Source organism: Coffea arabica, chromosome 2e, assembly GCF_036785885.1.
Source record: "Coffea arabica cultivar ET-39 chromosome 2e, Coffea Arabica ET-39 HiFi, whole genome shotgun sequence".
Classification (NCBI taxonomy): domain Eukaryota; kingdom Viridiplantae; phylum Streptophyta; class Magnoliopsida; order Gentianales; family Rubiaceae; genus Coffea; species Coffea arabica.
The window spans coordinates 18,866,347-18,887,895 of NC_092313.1; the positions used below are offsets into that span (position 1 = coordinate 18,866,347).

Below are 21,549 nucleotides of genomic sequence, written 5' to 3' on the forward strand. Positions count from 1 at the left end.
GCCCCTTTTTGGTGACCACTGAGCCATTCGCCCAGTGGTTGTAGCCGAAATCTATACCGCTGGACCAAAAGTGAGGATGGTAGGAAAAAAGATTCAGGAATTGGGCATCAGTTCACTGACTCAAGTCTCAGGCGGGTGATGCAATTGGACGTTGAAAGTTGCAGCCGGACAGCCGAAATCTCCGTGTAGTAATTCACATTTGCCACTTGTATGATAAGCATTGCCAGTTCAACTTAGCAGTAATCACATTAGAAAAATGAAAAGCAAACAAAAATTGATAGAGATCCTCGGGGTTGGCTCGGCTGGTGCTGGGGTGCCTCCTTAGGTCCTGACACCGTGTGGTCGCGGTTTGATTCCTGTTATCATCTTGTGTCTTCTGGGGGATGGGGCACAAGCGGAGTGGGAATAGTCGGGCCCGAAAATATAATTCGTCGAATCCCGGATACCCACTACGTCAGAAAAAAAAAAAAAAAACATAAATTGATAGAGAGATGTTTTATTCTCTTAAAGACTTTTTTTCTGGGTGAAGGAAACCAAACTAATATATAAGAGTCGTTAATAATGACAGTACGTGCAGACAAGTCCATGCTACTACTGTACCTGTTCCTCAATCGGGATCATGCAGATAATTATGAAGCCTTGGTTGGTTTCGTGATAGCTACTCGCTCCGTGCTACAAAGATATACCTACTTCTATTTTCACGCAAATAAAAAAATGGAAGTCGAAGTAGCTAGAGCGTCAATTGTTCTTTCTAATTTTCTCATATATTTTACTCTATTAATACTAGTTTTAGTGTTAAGAAATCGAAGTCGAAGTAGTTACAGCATGCATTGTTCTTTCTTAATTTCCTGATACATTCCTCTACTAATACTAGTTTTAGTGTTATGTTTAGTGCTCCAACTAGAACATTTGACTAATAGCGTAGCATATTTGTTGATAAAGATGCAGGTTAAATTTGGATACAATTAATAAGTTGATAAACCAATTACCCTTATAAAAAAATAAATGAATTTATAATAAGGACAAACACAAAAACAAAGCAAGCTATCTTAGGCCTTGTTTGATAATGTAATTCAGTACTTAAATTTAATAGATTCAAATCTTAATATATTCAGACGCGTTTAATAACAAAAAATTGAACATCTAAATTAATTAAGTGCCACTGAATTTTCTGGTCAAAACTTGCTTTCAAAACTAAATGATAAACTATTCACTTATCACTGAATTAAATATACACTCAAATATATTTGATTTAATATTTAATAATTTAATCGATTCAAACTTTAGATTTTAATTTTTAAATTTCAATTTTGTCAAACGCAACCACCTTAATCAGACTTGCAAAGTCGTACTCGTGGACGGCTTCATCAAATTTGGGCCTAATTCCAAAACTAGAATCTTGTGTTTGCCAGTCTAAAAGATGTACTAAGAAAGGTGGCAAGATGTGAGGGTAGATGCCGGAATAGAATCTCATCTCCCCAACGATGAAATGTTAGGAGTAATGCTTGTCAGTGTCAGAAGGTCTCAAACATGCATAAACAAGGGAGTTAAATATATCACGTAGATGATCTCAGTGCTCGACTAAAATTATTGTTTGTACGTATGATGGACGTTGCCTTCTTCCTTTGTAAGAAAATTTCTTCAACAACAAATCAATAGCTCAAGACAAATTATCTGTGCATAATTAGGATGACCCCAAAACAAAAAAGAAAAAAGAGCATCTGTTGCAGCTGCGTGGCATTTACCGTAGCCCTTATATTCTTGGGTAAGAAAAAAGACGATTGATATTACTCTTTTCTAAACCAACAAATAACAGAAGACAATTTTCTTGCATTAGAAAAACGACCACTGCCACTAGATATTCCAATCTTCCGTAGCAATAATGCTCTACAGTTTGAACAGTTAATGAACATTTGCTTTTTCTCCAAAAAAAAATAAAATAAAAATAAAATAATGCTCTATAGTTTGAATCCAGGAGAAAGTTTCCCAGGAAATAACTAGCTAGAGAAACCACAAGTACCCTCGACAGTTTACTAATTGAATGGTAGCTTTCATCTTGAAAACGAAGTACTACTACTAGTTAATAATTGCACCACATATACTCGTAGATATGGGAATTCGGTGACTTTTCTTTTGTTTCCTTATTATTGGTATTATTGTGAGACAGCTGATAGCCTGATACATGTAACTACACGTTCTAAAACAGACCGTGAGAAATATAAAATACTTCTTCTTTATTTTTTCTTTTTTTTTCTCTTGCTTTTGTTAAAATTAATTATGTTGCTTGGACCCATGCTTATTAGTATGAGATTAAGGCTTCATGAGGACAACACGATATAAGGTTGCTAGTGTTTATTAATGATGACAAGGTCCGATTGTGTATTTTGTCGGGAAGGTGATGGGCACCCGATATCAGGGTTGGAACTGGAATATTTGGGAGTGTTTGGATAGTAAATTATTTCAAATAATATTTGGCTTGTATCATAAATATATTTTTCAACTCATCTTTTCATATTTTTAATTATTTTTTAATCTCACGTACATCACATCATAAAAAAAAAGTGTTATAATAACTATTTCAAATAATATTTTAAATAATATTACAAATAATAATATTTCACGTCACATCATGTGTTAATTAATGCCCAAACTGTTCATGGTATTCATTCCTTAATTATTTATTTTTCCACGACTTCTGTCCCACTGGACAACTTACAATCTGATTACACTAGTGGGAATACCCGTGCTATGCACGGTGCTGATATTATTGGAAAATAAAATAAAATGGTGAACAAATAAAGGTGAAAAAATTTTACCAATAAAATTAAAATATAATATCTGTTTAACAATAGTTTGAAATATAATAGAATGTATATATCATTCAAGAACCGTCTTTTTTCGGTTGTATGAGAATTTTTTTTATCATTGTATGAGAATTGTTAACAAAAAAATACAATAGTTAATATAGAATAGCATCAATAGAATTTAATACAATTGTGTTGTAATCAAATGAAAAATATGCACCAATTGAATTGTTATTAGCACCCATAGTTAATGAAGTAATCCCTATATAAATATATTTTGATACATGTAGTAATTGGTAATCTATAAAATAAAATAAATTGCTAATCGATAAAATTGCTAAGTTGTCTATAAATAGCATCAATAGAATGTAATACAATTGTATTGTAATCAAACAATTGTAATACAATTGTATTGTATTGTATCTATAGTTGATTTAGCAAGATAGTGCAGCCAAAAAGTATGTATGTAAGATGAGTATGACGATATAAGAAGTTGTATATTTACCATGATCACGCAAAATCATTGGTGATGTGGATGCCTGGCGATCTTGAGGACAGTTAGATTTTTCATTTCTTTAATCTAGAAATAAAATATATATTAAATTAAAAATCAATAGTTTACGTATTTATTTTATGTGTAAATAGTGATACATTGTATGAGAACTGTTAACCAAAAAAATACAATAATTAATATAAAAATAGCATCAATATAATTTAATAGAATTGCATTGTAATCAAATGAAAACAATTACAGAGAAGTGATTACCTGAACTAAGGAATGCAGTTTTAAATGCTCAAAAGTGCCTTGACGATTGCACATATGTTAGGGGCTTGGTGAGTTTTTTGCTCCTCTTGAATCATTTTCTTTTTTCTAATTGTAATATATTACTTGCAGGTGTTAAGTAGGACTTGGCTCTAACCTTTCGTTTAAGTACTTTAAGTAATGAACTATTTATTCCATGAGTTGAATTGTGTTGTTGCTAGATAGATGAATCACGTAGTTGTAATTGTCATTGTTGATAAAGAAAAGAAAGACTATAATGCAATTTTGCCAAAAGGATTTCTGACGAAATTAAAAATTAATCCAATTTTAATAATGGGTGTATAGTGCCTTAGTTATTAGTAGTATCTGAATTGTTTTTCTCCAATTATAAACCATTTTTAATTATTTTTTTTAATTATCAAAAAATCTTTTTTTATTTCATGCACGATCATTTTTGGAATAAAATTATGAAAATAACTATCGTAACACATATTTTATGTGATAAATGTGCAATAAAAATAATTAAAAAAATTTCAGTAATACAAACAAATAAATTTTTATAATATACAATTTATGTTAGAAATAGTAGAACCCTCAATCATGAACCGATACCATCCGCAATTATATAAGCAAGCAATACCTTTTTATCTTTGCTTTACAGTGTAACAATAAGCAAACAACCGTTCATAAGATTTTGTAAAAAATTTTCAGAAATAATGGATGATCAGAAAATCAATGCAATATCATTCATAACAAAAAGCAAAGCAAAAGCAAAACATACTTAAAAGGCAGAGGGGACTGACCTGAAAAATTAAGTCGGCCGCAAGAAGGTTGATTTCTGCTGGAGTCTCTGCACATAATATCTTCCATTACTGCTCACAAAAGGAACAAAATCAATACATTTACAAAATTAATAGAGAACTCAAAACAAATAAGAAACTGAGAGAGAGGGTGAGGGAATTAACTCGATAAGTTAATTAAGTCGATCAGTAAAAGGAGAATTTGTAGGAGTAATTGTAGGAGTAATTGTAGGATGCGTTAAGATAGTGGGATAGTGGGAGTGAGATAGTAGGAATATTGATTGGTGATAAGGTGATAGTGGGATAGTGGGAATATTGATTGGTGATAAGGTGGGTTATAACCTACTACTTTTTTATGTATTAAAATAAATACAAAAATCTAGAAAAAAGTATGACAAGTTTAGAAGGCATTGAGAGGGTTTCTGCTAAAAATCCCTTCCTGAATACATATAGATATAGATTTATGATTGACTGGATAAACATTGTTGACTGGCACGTGCCGTCAATGTCAATTGCTCATGTTCCATGACTGGTCTATCCATTATCGTCCTCCCCGGCCTCCGCCCTTTATTTTGTTTATTTTAAATTTTTTAATTTATTTTTTGATGAAAAAAGATTCGTGCTTAGATACATTCGAGATTCAGTGGAGATGTGAAACTTGGGAATTTAGTGCGAGGCTCAAATGCAATTTTGCCCCCAATGATAAATTTCCAGTTTCTTTTCTATCCATGATAGTAAAAACAATCAAGTAATTGCCTCGGGAAGTATATATGCACAAGTCGCATTATCTCTCCAATTAGGAAAAAGGAAATTGTCCCTACAAGCGAGTTGATGGATAATGATTGAGTAATTATTAAGGAGAAAAGACGAACCCAACCCAACGGCATCCAAAAGTCAAGTCATGATACATAACTGTTTAGTTGAATTGTTATTTGCGTGATACAATTAACCAATCATTCGGCACGCCACTCTTACCCCCCTCTTTAATAATTTAATTCAACACTTAAAATTGCGTTTGTTAAAATTGAAATTTAAAGTATGAATTCATTAAATTATTTAATTATTAAATACTAAATTTGATACATTTAAGTATATATCACATTAAGTAATAGGTGAATAATAAGTGAATATTTTATTATTTATTTATGGGAGCAAGTTTTGTCTAGAAAATTCAGTGTTATTTAATTAATTTAAATATTCAATTTTAAATACTGAGTTGGGTTATCAAACAGGGTTTTAAATATAATGGTTCAGATGTTAACATGTTAAGACGCGTTTGATAATAAAAAATAAAACATCTGAATTAATTAAGCGACACTAAATTTTCTAAACAAAACTCGTTAAAAAATTAAGTGACAAGCCATTCGCTTATCACTAAATATAATATACATTCAAATGATATTAGACTTAGTACTTAAATTATTCAATTATTTAATAGATTCAAATTTTACATCTTAAACTCCATTTTTATCAAATGTGCCCTTAGTGATTTCTTGATAAGACGTAGCTTAACCAATAGTTTCAAGAAGAAACAAGAGTTGCACTTTTTGTGGTTTAGGGAGGCAAGGGTTTGCCAAGAAATACTACAAATGAAAGAATTGTACATACAAAAAAAAAAAAATGAAAGAATTGTCGGCTTCCCAACATTAAGGAGGAGGACATATACCATCAATCAATTAAACTGGAAGAAGAGAGAGTCGGGAAGACGCTGGGAAATCACTCAAAAAAGTCAATCTATCAACAGTATTAATTGTACAAGAAAGAAAAAATTATTTGGATGATTTATTTGAAATAATTATTATAGCACTTTTTGTGATGCGATATATGTGAGATAAAAAGATAATTGGAAAGATACAAATATGATTGAAATCTGTGAAGTAACTTATTTTATTTGATATCAAATCAATCCAAACAAACTCATTAATGTCATCGAAGTAGTAACGAAGACATGTATGGTGCAAAACACCCCAGGGATGCCTTATTGAAGGAGTAGAAGAAATGAAAGGCGCTGATAAAGGTTGGGTCACATGAAGATGGCGTGACACCCCAATCAGAATCTTGATCGCTGATTCTGGATCTTCTGCTAAAAGTCTTGGTCAACTCTGAATTATCTCCACTTCGAAAAATAAAAAAAAATTACCACAAAAGGATATCTTCACTCTTCAGTAGTTTCTGACGCCCATGATTTTGTTGTCGGAGCATTTCAGAAGTCAAATGACAAATGATCGGACAAATGCAGTGATAGAAGTCAATGGAAATGCCACAAGGCATTCCTCCGTCCCAGTCTCTTTATTAATGGTGCTAGCTGGGCGAACTCAATATTATTACTTTCCGCCCAGTTTTGTTCAACGTTCAATCCCTCCATCTCCATGTCATACTCAAACCTAAACCAGCCTAGACTAGTAGTATTATTGAAGCTCAAAATGTGAAGGAACATTCCCTGGATCAATTTTGATGAGTATTTGATGCTGTACTTTTGTGATGCAGATTTGTGGTTGGGGAGACAATGGTGATTCTGTTCTGCATGCTAGTAATGAAGAAGAGTACAGCAGATATAAGAGCAATGTTGTGGGGGTAAGAATCCATATACTCTTCAACAATCACATCGCCACCAACTTCATTAATGAAATGTCATGAGACAGTAGCTACTCACGAATCCCTTTTATGGCTTAGTAACACAAGTTGTTTGTACCATAAGGAGTCAAGACTGAAGACTGCAGCTAGCAGCATTGAAGCATCGGAATAAGCATAAAGAGATATTGATTTATCTCCATTCCAAATTGAAGTAGTATGTGAATAACAACACGTACATCCGTATAAACAGAAGGATTAATACAAAGAGAGAATACTTTTTAGTTTTAATCATATAGCTTGCACAAACAAAACACAGGTTTTGCTTTCTCTACTCCCAATGGAACCCGGCAAAATATTCTGTTCTTCATTAGTTCATTTACCTCCAAGGGAAGGAAAACATATTGGTCGGATAATTGGTTTTCACGAGTAGAGGCCATATTCGATTGAACTAATTAGTGATGCAAACGAGTCGAGTCGAGTTTTGATCTAATCGAATCATATATCAACATAGTTTTATGAAAGTCGAGCTTTCAACGTAAAATTTGAGTTCGAGCTTGACTCAAATTCGAGTCGAGTTCGAACTTAAAAAAAATAATAAAATAATTATTTTTAATTTTAAAAATAAATAAAATAATAATTATTTAATAAATAATAAAATATTAAAAAAATATATAAATTTATTATTAAAATAAAAATAAAAAAAATATATAATCGAGCCGACTTGCGAATTAACGAGGTGAAGATAATTCGACTCGAGTTCGGATTCAAATTGCTCGCGTGTAGCCCTAGATCCAATATTGCACCATATGTTCTAAGCGCTAAAACAGAAACCCGCCACATGATGCTAGCAATTCGTAACTTGCGCAGGATTGATCAAGTTTCAGGCTCTAGTTCCATGTGTACTGTTTGAGTAACTTAACATAGTAAAAGCAGATTCTTTTCAACTTAACCCTGGATGAAAATTTATTGTGTTTTTTTCTTTATGGACTCGAGCGAAGATGGCAAACATGAGCTCGAGTACTAGATTTCAACAGCGCATGATAATTAAAGACCCACGTACATTCTTAAGAGACGTCTTGAGCTAGAGATGTTATTTGCTGATTCTATTCAGATGTTAATGACATTTCAATAATTGAAAACTAGCTTAGGTTAATGGTGAGAAGATTCAACATATCCACAGCAGCTGTAAATTGTGAATATAGAAAGTGTCTTCATCTCAAAGATGCAATCAATTTTTTTTTTATAAATGGGGGAGGAATGGGTTGGACGGTTCAGAGAGAAAGAGTTTATGTGAGAGATCCCATGTTTGAATTCTTCCATTTACACTATCAAAAAAAAGAAAGAAAAAAAATCTCTTATATAAACAATTCATGTGGATTTGTGGTTCAAGAATAGTGAGTGTAGGTGAGAGGTCTCAGATTCAAACCCTCCTACTTACATCATAAAAAAAAAAAAAAAAAGTTTATATAAAGAATTCACATCTATTAGTAGCTAAACTAGGGAAATTTTATCTCCATCTGCACCAAATTGTTTGAATTCGAGATCTCTCACTTACATTCTCTTCCTCAAACCACCCGACCCATCCTTCTCACACAATGCACCAATTACATGACAAGTGCTAAAAATTAATTATATTAATGCTCCAATTGGTTGCATCCCTAAGAGTCGGACATGCTACTATTAAATATCTTGTCATAAAATTAAGAAATTGTCACAATTAACATCCAAGGTGGCCGAATTAAGAATTATTGTGTCGTACGTACCAATGAACAAATGGCCAAAGATTAATAATCTATACATCCGCCCACTAGACCTGTATAATCTTATCCTCCTGTTCTTACCTCCCAGCATCCCTGCACGCTCTTGTATTTACCACCCCGTACCCAACTCAAATTGCGCCACATGCATGATATACATTAAATAGCGGTGAGGTTGTAAAGAAAAAACCCATCCCTTCTTTCCAGTCCCGAATCCTCCTCCTTACATTTCTGTAGTTCGATCTCCCACCCATGGGAACTTTGGAGGTGGAATCACTAAACACCACCACCACCACCACCAACAACCACCACCAAAAATATGAAGACGAGGATGACTCGCCCATTGAAGAAGTCCGGCTAACCGTGACCAACTATGACGACCCAACCCTACCCGTATGGACCTTCCGGATGTGGTTGTTGGGCCTGCTATCATGTGCTCTACTATCGTTTCTCAACCAGTTCTTCTCTTACAGGACAGAGCCACTGATTATATCCCAGATTACGGTCCAAGTGGCCAGTCTGCCTATCGGACACTTCATGGCCGCCGTCTTACCGGAAAAAAAGTTCCGTTTACCGGGGTTTGGGCAGAGGTTGTTCTCGTTCAATCCAGGCCCGTTTAACATGAAGGAGCATGTCCTCATCACCATCTTTGCTAATGCTGGTGCTGCATTTGGGAATGGTTCAGCTTATGCGGTTAGCATTATCAATATTATCATAGCCTTTTACAAGAGGAAGATATCCTTTTTGGCTGGTTGGCTACTCATTATCACCACGCAGGTAACTTGTACTCATCTCTATGTCTCTCTCGTATCATATGGTGTAGAATTCTTTTTCTTGATTTCTCCGCCAAAAGCTTTGTCCCAACTGCCAACAACTTAATTGGTTTGGACAAACTTGTCTGACTCAAATTTGAACATAGACAATTTGCTAATCTTCCCAATTTTTTTATTTCATGCAAAAGTTATCTTTCCTAGCCTTCTTTTTGGGATTTCCTGCTTTTGTCTCTTAGTTTTAAGTATCTATTTTTTTCAAGCCCAAAGTACTTTTGATATTTGGACAAACCTAATCCCCGTGAAAACTCACAAAAGCCGGCAACTTTTGAGGGTCTTACAGGAGACTTATCTACTCTACCCCAAACCCCCTAAACCCCGACGTGGGACTTCAACCTCCACAAGGGAGCCTGCGAGAACTTTTAAGTATCTCGAGTGAAACAATTTGACAGCGAACTTTTTTTTTTTTTTTTTTGTGTAATCTTTATGTAAATGGGGTCGATAGGGGGACGGTTGGTGGAAGCCGTTGATATATAAAGCACTAGCAAGAAAGCTATTTTCAAAAGAATCTTGAAAGATGATGGAAAGCTAAAGACCTAACACATGCTTTCAGAATCCATTTTCTCATCTTCTACGTACGAATTGATGATTAGTTGATTAGGTAAAATATGCGGCAGCGTATCATCTTTTGGTTTTGGAAGTGACTGCACTAAATCTAATGATGTGGAATGGAATCTACAGGTATTAGGCTATGGGTGGGCTGGACTGCTGAGGAAATATGTGGTGGAGCCAGCCCACATGTGGTGGCCCAACACCCTTGTGCAAGTTTCACTGTTCCGGTAAGTTGTATTTTCCCCCCGCGCCGCCCCCCTTCTTTCTTATCGCTTTTCGCGGCTCCTGTCCGGTTGCTGCCCCTAATCTGTTGAATTATTAATTGATTGCTCCATCATTCCCTACCTTAGTCCTGAGACCTGCCTCGATCTTGATGGGCTGAAGCTTTTAATAATCACTTTTTGCCCAACCAAATTGGATTTTCTTTCGTTCCATCCCAAGAATCTTTTTCTATCCATGTGCGGGGGGCTTCGCATTTCACAATCAACAAGAAGAAAAGCTGCCAAAAAGCACGATGAATTCTTTTCATTTTTGTTCTCTTTCTCCGCCAAAAAGAAGTCGGCAACCTTAATTACAAAATCATGCATTGAGGAAGTTGTTATTAAACAAGATGCTAACACAAGTTGCTTGTTTGAAGATCACTAGGACTTGACCTCATAAAATGCTAACATATATCATTTTAGGATTTGTCTAGTCATACCTTCGTACCATTTATTTATTTAACACTCTAGCGAGTACTTCTTTTTGTAATATGATGAAACGAAAAGTGATCGAAAATATAAAAATTAATTGAAAAATATATTTATAATAAATGATATCGCTATTGTTAGTTATTACTACTTACTAACTAGTACATGATGGTTGTCCTACGATTTTAGTAAGTGCAATGAATGGTTTACAAGGACTTGTAGATTGCTATTTTTTGAAACTTTTATAGAATGATGATGTATTATAGTAATTTTATGTATATGAGATAGATAAAAATATAATTAAGAAAAATCTAAAATTTTTTTAAGGAAAAATTACAAACCAAACAAGCATATGACATGACTCTAGCGGCCGGAAGAAATGCAGGCCGAGATGTTGGATTGCACGTCCGACACAGTAGTAGTGTCTCTCATCCAATAATGCGATTGGAAAAAGCTTAAAGACCTCTGGATTTTGAGGTGACTGTCTCGTCGGCCGTCACGTGCGACTCTCAGCCGCATGTTCCCATTTGAGTACAATTTTACAGCTAAGCTGCTCATAGCTCGTCATCTGGTTTCCCAACTTGCACATGCGACCCTTTACCTTTAGACGTCAACTAAAAAGTAAAAAAGTAAGTAAAGGGTCAACTAATTAGAAAAGCTGGGATGGGATATCTATTATCTACGGCTATAATATTACTAATTGTAAGAAAGAAACAAAAAAGAGGAGCTGGACATTGGACAACTTGACGTATAAACTTTGAAATTGGAGCTTTAGAATTAGTTAGAGGTTCGAATAGCTCTTAGTTGGCTTTCTTTTAGATTGAGTTATCCAATGGTAAGGACGGACAATGCTGTGTGTATCGTATTGTACTGACTACTGAGAGATGGGATTAAATGGTTGAAGTGATGCAGCTTTGGTCTGTGCCGAATGTATTGATGCTGCAAGGCAGGATTTCAGTAAGTTTGGAGTTTAGTCTTGGAGGGTAGTACATACATGCAAGGATAGCATAAACTGCACAAGACTACCAAATTTTTTGTACAGATTGGCACTCAATTCAGCGTTCTTGCTGTCTTGACAACTTGGTAGCTCAGTCAGAGAATTTTGTTTTGTTTATTAGAAATTTAGAAGACCTTCCCTCCACTTAATATCATCAAGTACTGTACAAGAGGTTAATAAAAAATTAGCACTTCTATTCTATGAGCTTTCCAGTTTCAGCATTTGAACTTCCCATCTGTTGAGAGAAATGAAAAACTTTGAATCAATCCCATCTGTTGAGTTGAGACTCCTCCGTTTAGGGCTTTGTAGTGCCCAGAGAACCATTCATATCTCTTTGCTGATTGCAGCAAATTGTCTGGATGATTTAAGAGGAACAGTGTACTATGAGCTAGCTGAGAGGCATCTATGGTTGGCCACAAGCCTACAGCACGAGAAACCACAATACATCACATAATAATTGTTGCAACGAGTAGTTCTTATCGCCAAATTAACATCATCATTTCTGCGTTAGCAGGAAAACGGATAAGCAAATATGCTAGGCATTTACAGCAATTACAAGGAGTAGTACAAACCAAATATTCACCTCATCGTAAACCGCATCCGAGATTGTTCAAGCACTAGTTGTTGACAGATACCACAAATTAACTCATTTTATAACCGGCAATGTATCTCCCTATTTTCATTTTGTCTTGACTGCCTATTCTCAACAACATTTTCACAATCTACACAATGCAATTCTTTTTCTGAAACAAGTTAAATAACATTCATTTTTCTTTTGCAGGGCCTTGCATGAAAAAGATGAGCAGCGCATGACGAGGGCAAAATTCTTCCTAGTTGCACTGATCTGCAGCTTTTCTTGGTACCTGTTCCCGGGATACCTCTTCACAACACTCTCCAGCATCTCATGGGTCTGTTGGGTATTCTCCAAGTCAGTCACTGCCCAGCAAATAGGTTCTGGTATGAGGGGCCTTGGTATAGGAGCATTAACACTGGATTGGTCTGTTGTTGCATCCTTCCTGTTCAGCCCCCTAATTAGTCCTTTCTTTTCCATTGTCAACATTCTCGTGGGGTATGTGTTGATACTCTACATAGTCATCCCCGTTGCCTACTGGGGCCTTGACTTGTACAGTGCTAAAAGATTTCCCATTTTCTCATCACACTTGTTCACAGACAAAGGTCAAAAGTATGACATAGTAGCGATAGTAAATGACAACTTTGAGCTCGATTTGAACAAGTACGAGGAGCAAGGAAGGATACATCTGAGCATGTTCTTTGCTCTAACTTATGGTTTTGGTTTTGCCACTATCGCATCCACTCTTACACATGTGGGTTTCTTTTATGGAAGGTAATACTAAGCCTGAACCTCTCTCTTATTTTCCATTCATTAACACCCTTTTCCTAGTCTAATATATCAATATAGCACTTGCAAAGAAGATTCATTTAGATATATTTTCCATTCTTTCAAAAATGACTTTCCGAGCCTTTAACTGTTTCTTTGTCTAACTTGTTTTTGCCTTATCTTCAACAGCAACTTTAAATTTTTGGAGTTCTGCTTTCAAAAGATTTTTAATCAGAATGGTGAAACTATAGTGGCGAATTTCAAATTCATACCACCTTTTACCTAAGTATCTTATTTTGGCATTGACGCAGAATCCAATAAATATGAAATGTTACAACTCACTCTTTTGATTAAAATTTTGCAGCAAATATTCCTTTAGAACAGAGAATTCAATGTGTTGAAAACATTTCATTCAAATTGATTTGTTACTATTGTTATTTCAACAATGTTGGGAAAATACTGAAACTTAACCATACATACTGCAGGGAAATTTATGAAAGATTCCGTGCTTCGTACAAAGAAAAGGAGGATATACACACGAGACTAATGAGGAGATACAAGGACATACCTTCATGGTGGTTTCATGTCTTGCTCGTTATAACGTTATTAGTCTCGCTAATACTCTGCATTTTCTTGAACAAACAAGTTCAGATGCCATGGTGGGGTCTCCTCTTTGCTAGTGTCTTGGCCTTTGTCTTCACGCTTCCAATCAGCATCATAACTGCCACCACAAACCAGGTAATATAAAAGAAAAAAAAACTTGGTTTGCTTTACAGATCATTGTATCTTGCTGACATTGTAGAGATTGATTTGCAGACTCCTGGCCTGAACATAATCACAGAGTACATAATGGGTATAATATATCCAGGAAGACCGATTGCCAATGTTTGCTTTAAAGTTTATGGTTACATGAGCATGGCCCAGGCAGTCTCATTCCTCAGCGATTTCAAGCTGGGCCACTACATGAAGATTCCCCCGCGATCAATGTTTCTAGTCCAGGTAGATTACATTTACATTCTTAGCAAGAATGCTACAATTAAAGCTCTATCATCCAAATGAAAGCACATCATGATCATATCTAGAGTACTTTTGCAATGCCATATAATTAACAAACTGAGGACTCTGTTTTCTCCATAGTGTAGTTAGTCCCAATGAACATCTTGAGGTCTACTAAGTACTTTTGACATGCTCTTGTAACTAATACAGACCTAGAGAAGCTTTCAGTTCACTTAGATGCATAGGTCACTTTTGCCCCCATAATTTACTTTGAAGTACCACCCCTTAAAGTTTATAAAGTTATAGCGATCTCCCATGTAATTCTGTCGCTATGTTTTATTGACAGTCATCTCCCTTTCTGACACTGTTCATAATTCTGAGCAAAGAGCCTGATATTTGCTCACATGTAAGCCTAAGGGGGTCTATGTTTATGAGGTTACTGACTTTCTGTATTCAAACCCTAATTATCAATATGCCAATACTTAACAGAGGGTATTGTAATCTTCCAAATATGCCTATGGTATAATAAAGTCTATGGGATGCAACTGCTACTAAAGACATGCCTGGAAACTTCATGTATGTCAATCTTCTTTTTGGCATTAATGATGCCTGTCAAAGGGCATACTTAATTTAATTAAGATGTCAATGACTTTTGGAACTAATAAACCTTATTCAAAACTAGGACTAAGGGCAGAGATCATTTCATCTCAAAGATGCTTAAAGGAAATAAACCTTTTTAAGGATTTTGAACCCAAACAGACGGGTGGCACAAAGAAAATTGATAAGACTACCAATGAAAATAGCATCTATAAATCACACAAATACGGCATGTATAAACAAAGAAAGTGCTGCTTTGCTTTAATGAAAAAACAAAATGTACACTACGATCAGAAGTAATAATTACACAGCTAGTCATCTCAGAAAACATACTAGAACAAGGAATTCTGTAGCAAAACTGTTCAATTTTTCTTTTGAATCATACTTAAGGTGGTATTAACATTAGGATATCTTATTTCCTCTTGGGTGAATCCAGTTCATAGGAACAATTGTAGCAGGCACCATCAACGTATCTGTGGCGTGGTGGCTGCTGCACTCCATTAAGAACATCTGCCAGGATGACCTCCTTCCACAAGATAGTCCATGGACATGCCCTGGGGACCGGGTGTTCTTTGATGCATCTGTCATATGGGGTTTGGTTGGACCTAAAAGGATTTTTGGAACTCAAGGAAACTACACTGAAATGAATTGGTTTTTTCTTGGAGGGGCCCTGGGACCTATTATAGTTTGGCTCTTCCACAAGGCATTTCCAAAGCAGTCTTGGATTCCTCTAATTAACCTCCCAGTCCTTTTGGGAGCAACAGGTGCCATGCCCCCAGCAACACCATTAAATTACAATGCCTGGATCATAGTCGGAACCATTTTCAACTTTTTTGTCTTCCGTTACCGAAAGCAGTGGTGGCAAAGGTACAATTACATTCTTTCAGCAGCTCTGGATGCTGGTGTAGCTTTCATGGCTGTGCTGCTATACTTCACAGTGGGAATGGAGAATAGAGAAGTTACTTGGTGGGGTACAAAGGGGGAACAGTGTGATTTGGCAACATGTCCAACAGCCAAAGGCATAACTGTTGATGGTTGTCCAGTGCGCTAATGGATAAATGATTACAAACATCATCTCTGCTTGTGGTCTCGAAAATTTGCAGAACACACTATGTGGATGGTTGGATTCTTCATTTACAGAGAAGACCTTAGATATCTAATATTTTGTACACAAGCTATTTATTCAACACTCTGATGTTAAACATCCTCCAAGAAATGTCAAAGGCCACATCAATTCTTATTTAGTAGGAGAAATATGTTATTCAGTTGCTTTGACTTTAAGATGTCATATTCTTTTGGTCAACACTCTGCAATCAAAATAGAATCTGCAACATCTATGTCAAAAGTTTCTAAAAGACAATTGTTGACATAGGGTTAGGCATGCATTTCCAATTGCCATTCAACTAAGACATTTCACAAACAATTGATGTGACTTATTGAACTACGGTATATATATCAAAGTAGGGGATCAGCTACACCACATTTCCATTGCCCTGTTAACATGGAGATTTCATCAATGACTGAAATTCATTCTCTAACAAATAAAAGCTCTAACAGGACTATAAAATCAATCTTTAAAAAGCAATTTAAATGACATAGTAACAGATAGGAAGAGATTGAGGTAAAGAGAACAAGTTAGAATTGTCAATTCCTTCTCAATGCAGCAAGACTAAAAGCAAGGAGACTTTTTCTGCTAGCAGAAGGCAAAAGATTATGTTTATGCGCACCAGTAGACATCTAACAAAATTTACTTTCCCAACATCTCCAGTGTGAGAGTATATGTGAGGAAAAAGACTATGATGCAGATAACTTCTATAATTTCTAGGGAAGATCCATCAATTTTGTCAGAAAAATAACAGATATCAAATTAATCAAGATTTGCATTACAAATACTGTTGACAATAAAATGCAGCAATCAAATACTAAAGGAAGATAGCTTTGTTTTCACCATGCAACCCTCTGCCCAGGCGAACATGCAAGAACAAGGAGTTCTGTAGCAAAAGCTGTTTCGTTGGCAGTTAAAATCATATTTTACAGAAATATTACCATCAGGTTTTATAATTCTTTCTTGGGTGGATCCAGTTCATAGGAACAATTATAGCAGGCACTATCAACATACCTGTGGCATGGTGGCAGCTGCACCCCATTGAGAACATCTGCCAGGATGACCTCCTTCCACCAGATAGTCCATGGACATACCCTGGAGATAGGGCGTTCTTTGATGCATCTGTCATAGGGGGTTTGGTTGGACCTAAAAGGATTTTTGGAACTCTAGGAAACTACTCTGAAATGAATTGGTTTTTTCTTCGAGGGGCCCTGGGATCTACTATAGTTTGGCTCTTCCACAAGGCATTTCCAAAGCATTCTTGGATTCCTCTAATAAACCTTCCAGTCCTTCTGGGAGGAGGAGGTGCCATCCCACCAGCAACACGATTAAATTACAATGCCTAGATCATAGTAGGGCTCATTTTCAACTATTTTGTCTTCCATTACCGAAAGCAGTGGTGGCAAAGGTACAATTACATTCTTTCAGCAGCTCTGGATGCTGGTATAGATTTCATGGGCATGCTGCTATACTTCACACTCGGAATGGACAATAAAGGAGTGACTTGGTGGGGTACAAATGGGGAATACTGTGAATTGGCAGCATGTCCAACAGCCAAAGGCATAGCAGTTGAAGGTTGTCCAGTGCACTAATGCATAAGTGATTATACACATCATCTGCATTTGTAGCCTCATCGGATTTTTCATTAACACAGAGGACTTTAGGTATCTTACATTTAGTACACAACTATTTCTTCAACATTCTGATGCTAAACCTCCAAGAAATCTCAAAGCCCATAGCAATCCCAATTAAGTAGGAAAAATATGTCAATCAGCTGCTTTGATGTATTATGATATCCTATTCTTATGCAACTTCTATGCCAAAAATGCTTTTGGTCCAAGAAAAGCTTTGGAAATGTTGAAAGCTCTAAAGCAAAACCTTTTGGTCCAAGAAAATCAAGAAAGTAACACTCTTTTAAGTCCTTCAATGCAAACATCTTCCACACTATATGAAAGAAACTGATTAGTGAAATATATTACTGCTAGACATGCTAGCCTTTTTTTTTTTTCATTTTTTTTGGGACAATAAAATCAACTTGGAGGAAATGTGAATATAGTAGTATTAGTCTTACCAGAAGGGAATGGTGGAATAGAAAGGCAAAATGAGGCAAGGGAGATTGAGGCGGGAGTGGTAGAGGTGTGCAAAGAGTGAGGAGAAGGATAGCTGTAGAAGATGACGACATGTGGGGTTTTGGCCTACGATGTAGAACTCCGACATGGTAGCACTGGTGGTCGTGGGGGACAGTGGAAGGGAGAACAATGACAGAGCCATTGGGCTAAGCTTCATGAGGAAATGTCCTTGCCGGTTGCTGGTTCGACTAATTGTACAGCCATTTCCTTCCAACAATGTCATTCAACTTCTTTAAGCCTAGTTTGGGATTTGGAAAATAAATATTTATATTACAGGATGAAAATTCATCTCTGTACCTTAATAAGCTCAGGATGAGCATGATGAGAGCCATTTGTTATATTCATCCATCCGGATGATGAAGGAGCTGGAACCTGGAGAGCCACCTCCACCACAAGCCTTCATATTTGAAAATACAAAGAAGCTTCAGAGGAGTATTTCACAAGACAACCAGCAGTCTAAGTTTTTTACAATCACCAAGCACACCTTAGAAATTTCGGAAGTATCAGTATTGACATCCATGCTCCTCAAACACATTTTAAGATTGTTTCGTTGCATGTAAACAACAGCTCCTATAGACCTGAATCAACACCAAAGATCCAGATCAGAATAGAGAACAAGAATTGATAGTGTATGTGCACACTACAATTACACCACCATTCCTTAACTAGTCCTGCTGGACAAGGTTTTTTCCTATGATAAAATTAAACACCGTAAGGAATAGTTTTCAAACCACAGGGCAGTTTCATAAACCAGGAATACTTCAAAAACCTCAATACTAGCGTGATATACCAGAAAAGTACTAACAAAGTAAATCAAACACTCTGCATTTAGCTTCTTAGACCAGAAACAATAAAAATGAATGAAAAGAAGACTTTACTAAGATACTACCTTAGTCCAGCCACAGCACTTCTTCTGCTAAGTTCCTTGCCAATCTCATCAATTAAATCTGAACTACCATAAAGTCTGACCCCCTAAAAAAAATAAAGGAGTTAAAAAGTGTACATAAATTACCAGAAAACAAATCAAATAAATAAATCTACAAACATTTCTGAAGAGCGATTTTCTCTGCTAGCAGAAGTTAGAAAATTATGCTCATGCTCACAGAGTAAAAATCCAGCGACATGCACTTTTCCAAAATCTCCACTATGAAAGTATATGTGAAGAACATGGCTATGATGCAGGTAATTGTGCTTTATTATAATTCTCAGGTAAGATCCATCATTTTTGTCAGACAAATAACAAATATCATATTTCATCAAGACTCTTATTCCAAAGCTTTTGAGGCAAAAAAGAACCTGAAGGATGATAACTTTATTTTTACCAGGCATTCCCCATACAAGCCTCTGCCCAACCGAACTTTGAAAACCTTATCCAACAATTTGTTTGCAGCAATCTGTCGAGTAGACACAGAGGAGATGCCTCCAGCAATTATATCCATGGCACTCATCTCCATCAACTGTCACAGAAAGAGAATTGGTATGACTAAGTTAAACTTTTGAAGAAAAATTTAAACCTGCTGAATTTGATGCATAAAGGAACACACAATGCAGAAAGCATATACTTCAATCCTGATTAGTACTATGGAGCCTTGAAGAAAAAAGAGAAAAAAAAAAAGAGTGCTTCCTACCTAAAATTATTTTTAGGCACCGTTTGGATTGAGAAAACGGGAGGGAAAAGAAAGGAGAGGAATTGGAGGGATTTCGTTTTTTGTTGTTTGGATTGATTTTTGAGGAGGGAAAGGAAAGGATAGGGAGGGAAAGGGTCTAGTTATTTTTATGAGTTATGGTCTCTGCCCAAAAGTGGGCAGAAATGGAGGGAAATGAAACTAAATTAATTGAAATAATTTTAATTTTTTTAAAAGATAATTTTTCCCTATATTCCTGTAAATTAACACTTGATCTTTTCATTTCCTTTCTTTTCCTTCTTCAATCCAAACAAAAATTTAGTATTTCCTTTCTTTTCCTCTCATACTTAATCCAAACAAGATAGATGGAAATCACTTTCCATTAATACCCTTTCCTTTCCCTTCCATTCCTTCAAACCAAACGGTGCCTTAATGAAAGGAAGATGCACATGGCTACCAAGAGAAAGGTTATGCCACTTATTTTTCTGGATTTTTTGTAGAAAAATTACTGTAGCGATTTGGTATATGTGAGGTAAAAAGGTGATAGGGAAATGTGTTCACGGAAAATGTAGTAATTTTTCTGAGGAAAATTGCAATCCAAACGGGGCCTTAGATTTCTTCTTTTGACAGAAATGATGAGAAACCCACATAAAATCAGACAAAAACCAACTTGTTCTCAATGTAATACAAAAAATTAGCAGACTTGAAGTCCTTTTCACCACTAGGCAATGACCTCAAAAGCCAGTGTCAGTGTGTAACCCCCCAAATAAGATTAACTTTGAACTCTGAGCTACCCAGAGAATGGGAAACCAACAATAATTGCAAACTTTACAACAATTTGAGTCACTTCTAAGTCAAACCTGCTTATACATCTGTGGATTAGTGATGCAGTTGAGCTTCGAGCGCCATTCACGAATACCAACATTAAATGTTTCGCTGTCTGGCAAACTCCATCTACGAAGATCTCCATCTTCAATGTACTTGAGAACCAATTCCACACGCTCTCGGTCTTTAGGATCTATCAGACCTATACTGTTCTCCTATTATTTTATCCAAACTACTGTGTCAAAAAATCTACGTAAAAAGACAAGTATATAAACATAATACTGCAAAGCAGTAATACTTACATCATCCGAGACAATTTCTGAAAGCTTAGAAGAGAAATATTCATAGACAGCAAAGGAGCTACTCTTCTCAAGATTGACATGTAACGCAAGGTTCTCATTCAAATTTTCCTTAGGAGCAGGAATCTTCGCCAACGTCGACTTACGATGATCAAATCCTATTACCCTAATTAAAACAACAATTAGACTCAACTTATATTTTCAGGAAATTTCTTCGCAAAAAAGAACTCGAATTGAAAGAAAAGGAAAACAGAAAAAAAGACATACTTGCAAGATGTTTGCTTGAAAAGCTCTAAAGCAAAACCTTTTGGGCCAAGAAAATCAAGAAAGTAGCACTCTTTAAGTCCTTGAATGCACACATCTTCCACCCTGTATATAAAAAAATGATTACTGAAAAATACAAGACATATTAACCATTTTTCTTTTTTTTTTTTTTTTTTTTTGCGTTCGAGTTGTTTGGCATAAAAAAGTCAACATGGAGGGAGTGCGAGTATAGTAGTATTAGTTTTACCGGAAGGGAATGGCGGACGAGAAAGGCAGAATGAGGCAAGGGAGATTGAGGCGGGAGTGGTAGAGATGTGCGAAGAGTGCGGAGAAGGCACCGGAGAAGGAAGGATAGTTATAGAGGACGAGGACGCTTGGGGTTTTGGCTTCGGAGGCCTTGGATAGGGCTTCAAGAGCTGCGTCCGATCGAAAACTCCGGCATGGTACCACTGGTGGAGGTAGAGAACAGAATCTCCACTTTCGGCAGAATACTGAAAGAGCCATTTTGGCGAAACTGGAGAAGCAAATGTCCTTGCCGGTTGCCGGTTCGACTAATAATGCCAGCGTTGCCAAAGAATAAAATAGATAGATAAATAAATAAATA

General features: G+C 36.0%; 2 protein-coding genes across 8 annotated transcripts; one reads left to right on the plus strand and one right to left on the minus strand.

The window, feature by feature from the left end:
* The first annotated feature begins 8,789 nt into the window (after positions 1-8,789).
* LOC113731599 (oligopeptide transporter 4) lies at positions 8,790-15,942 on the plus strand. The gene is made up of 6 exons (XM_027256955.2): positions 8,790-9,475; positions 10,210-10,307; positions 12,548-13,111; positions 13,591-13,843; positions 13,922-14,104; positions 15,135-15,942. The coding sequence occupies exons 1-6, from the start codon at positions 8,951-8,953 to the stop codon at positions 15,747-15,749; spliced, it is 2,238 nt and encodes a 745-aa protein (XP_027112756.1). The 5' UTR covers positions 8,790-8,950; the 3' UTR covers positions 15,750-15,942.
* LOC113731600 (uncharacterized) lies at positions 11,854-21,521 on the minus strand. Of its 7 annotated transcripts, none has more exons than XR_011840357.1 (12): positions 21,193-21,521; positions 20,949-21,050; positions 20,685-20,847; positions 20,418-20,597; positions 19,229-19,389; positions 18,822-18,904; positions 18,417-18,510; positions 18,230-18,329; positions 16,818-18,139; positions 13,674-13,826; positions 12,350-12,782; positions 11,854-12,268 (listed from the first exon to the last, which is right to left on the minus strand). XR_011840357.1 is itself a non-coding variant. In XM_072079569.1 (9 exons), the coding sequence occupies exons 1-8, from the start codon at positions 21,447-21,449 to the stop codon at positions 18,240-18,242; spliced, it is 1,104 nt and encodes a 367-aa protein (XP_071935670.1). In that variant the 5' UTR covers positions 21,450-21,517; the 3' UTR covers positions 17,166-18,139; positions 18,230-18,239. The 7 variants fall into 7 exon arrangements, 1 of the variants encoding a protein (XP_071935670.1); XR_011840356.1 differs by having other exon boundaries at positions 19,255-19,389; positions 21,193-21,518; XR_011840355.1 differs by lacking the exon at positions 12,350-12,782 and having other exon boundaries at positions 11,854-12,187; positions 13,674-16,191; positions 19,255-19,389; positions 21,193-21,518.
* Between the last annotated feature and the right edge of the window lie 28 nt (positions 21,522-21,549).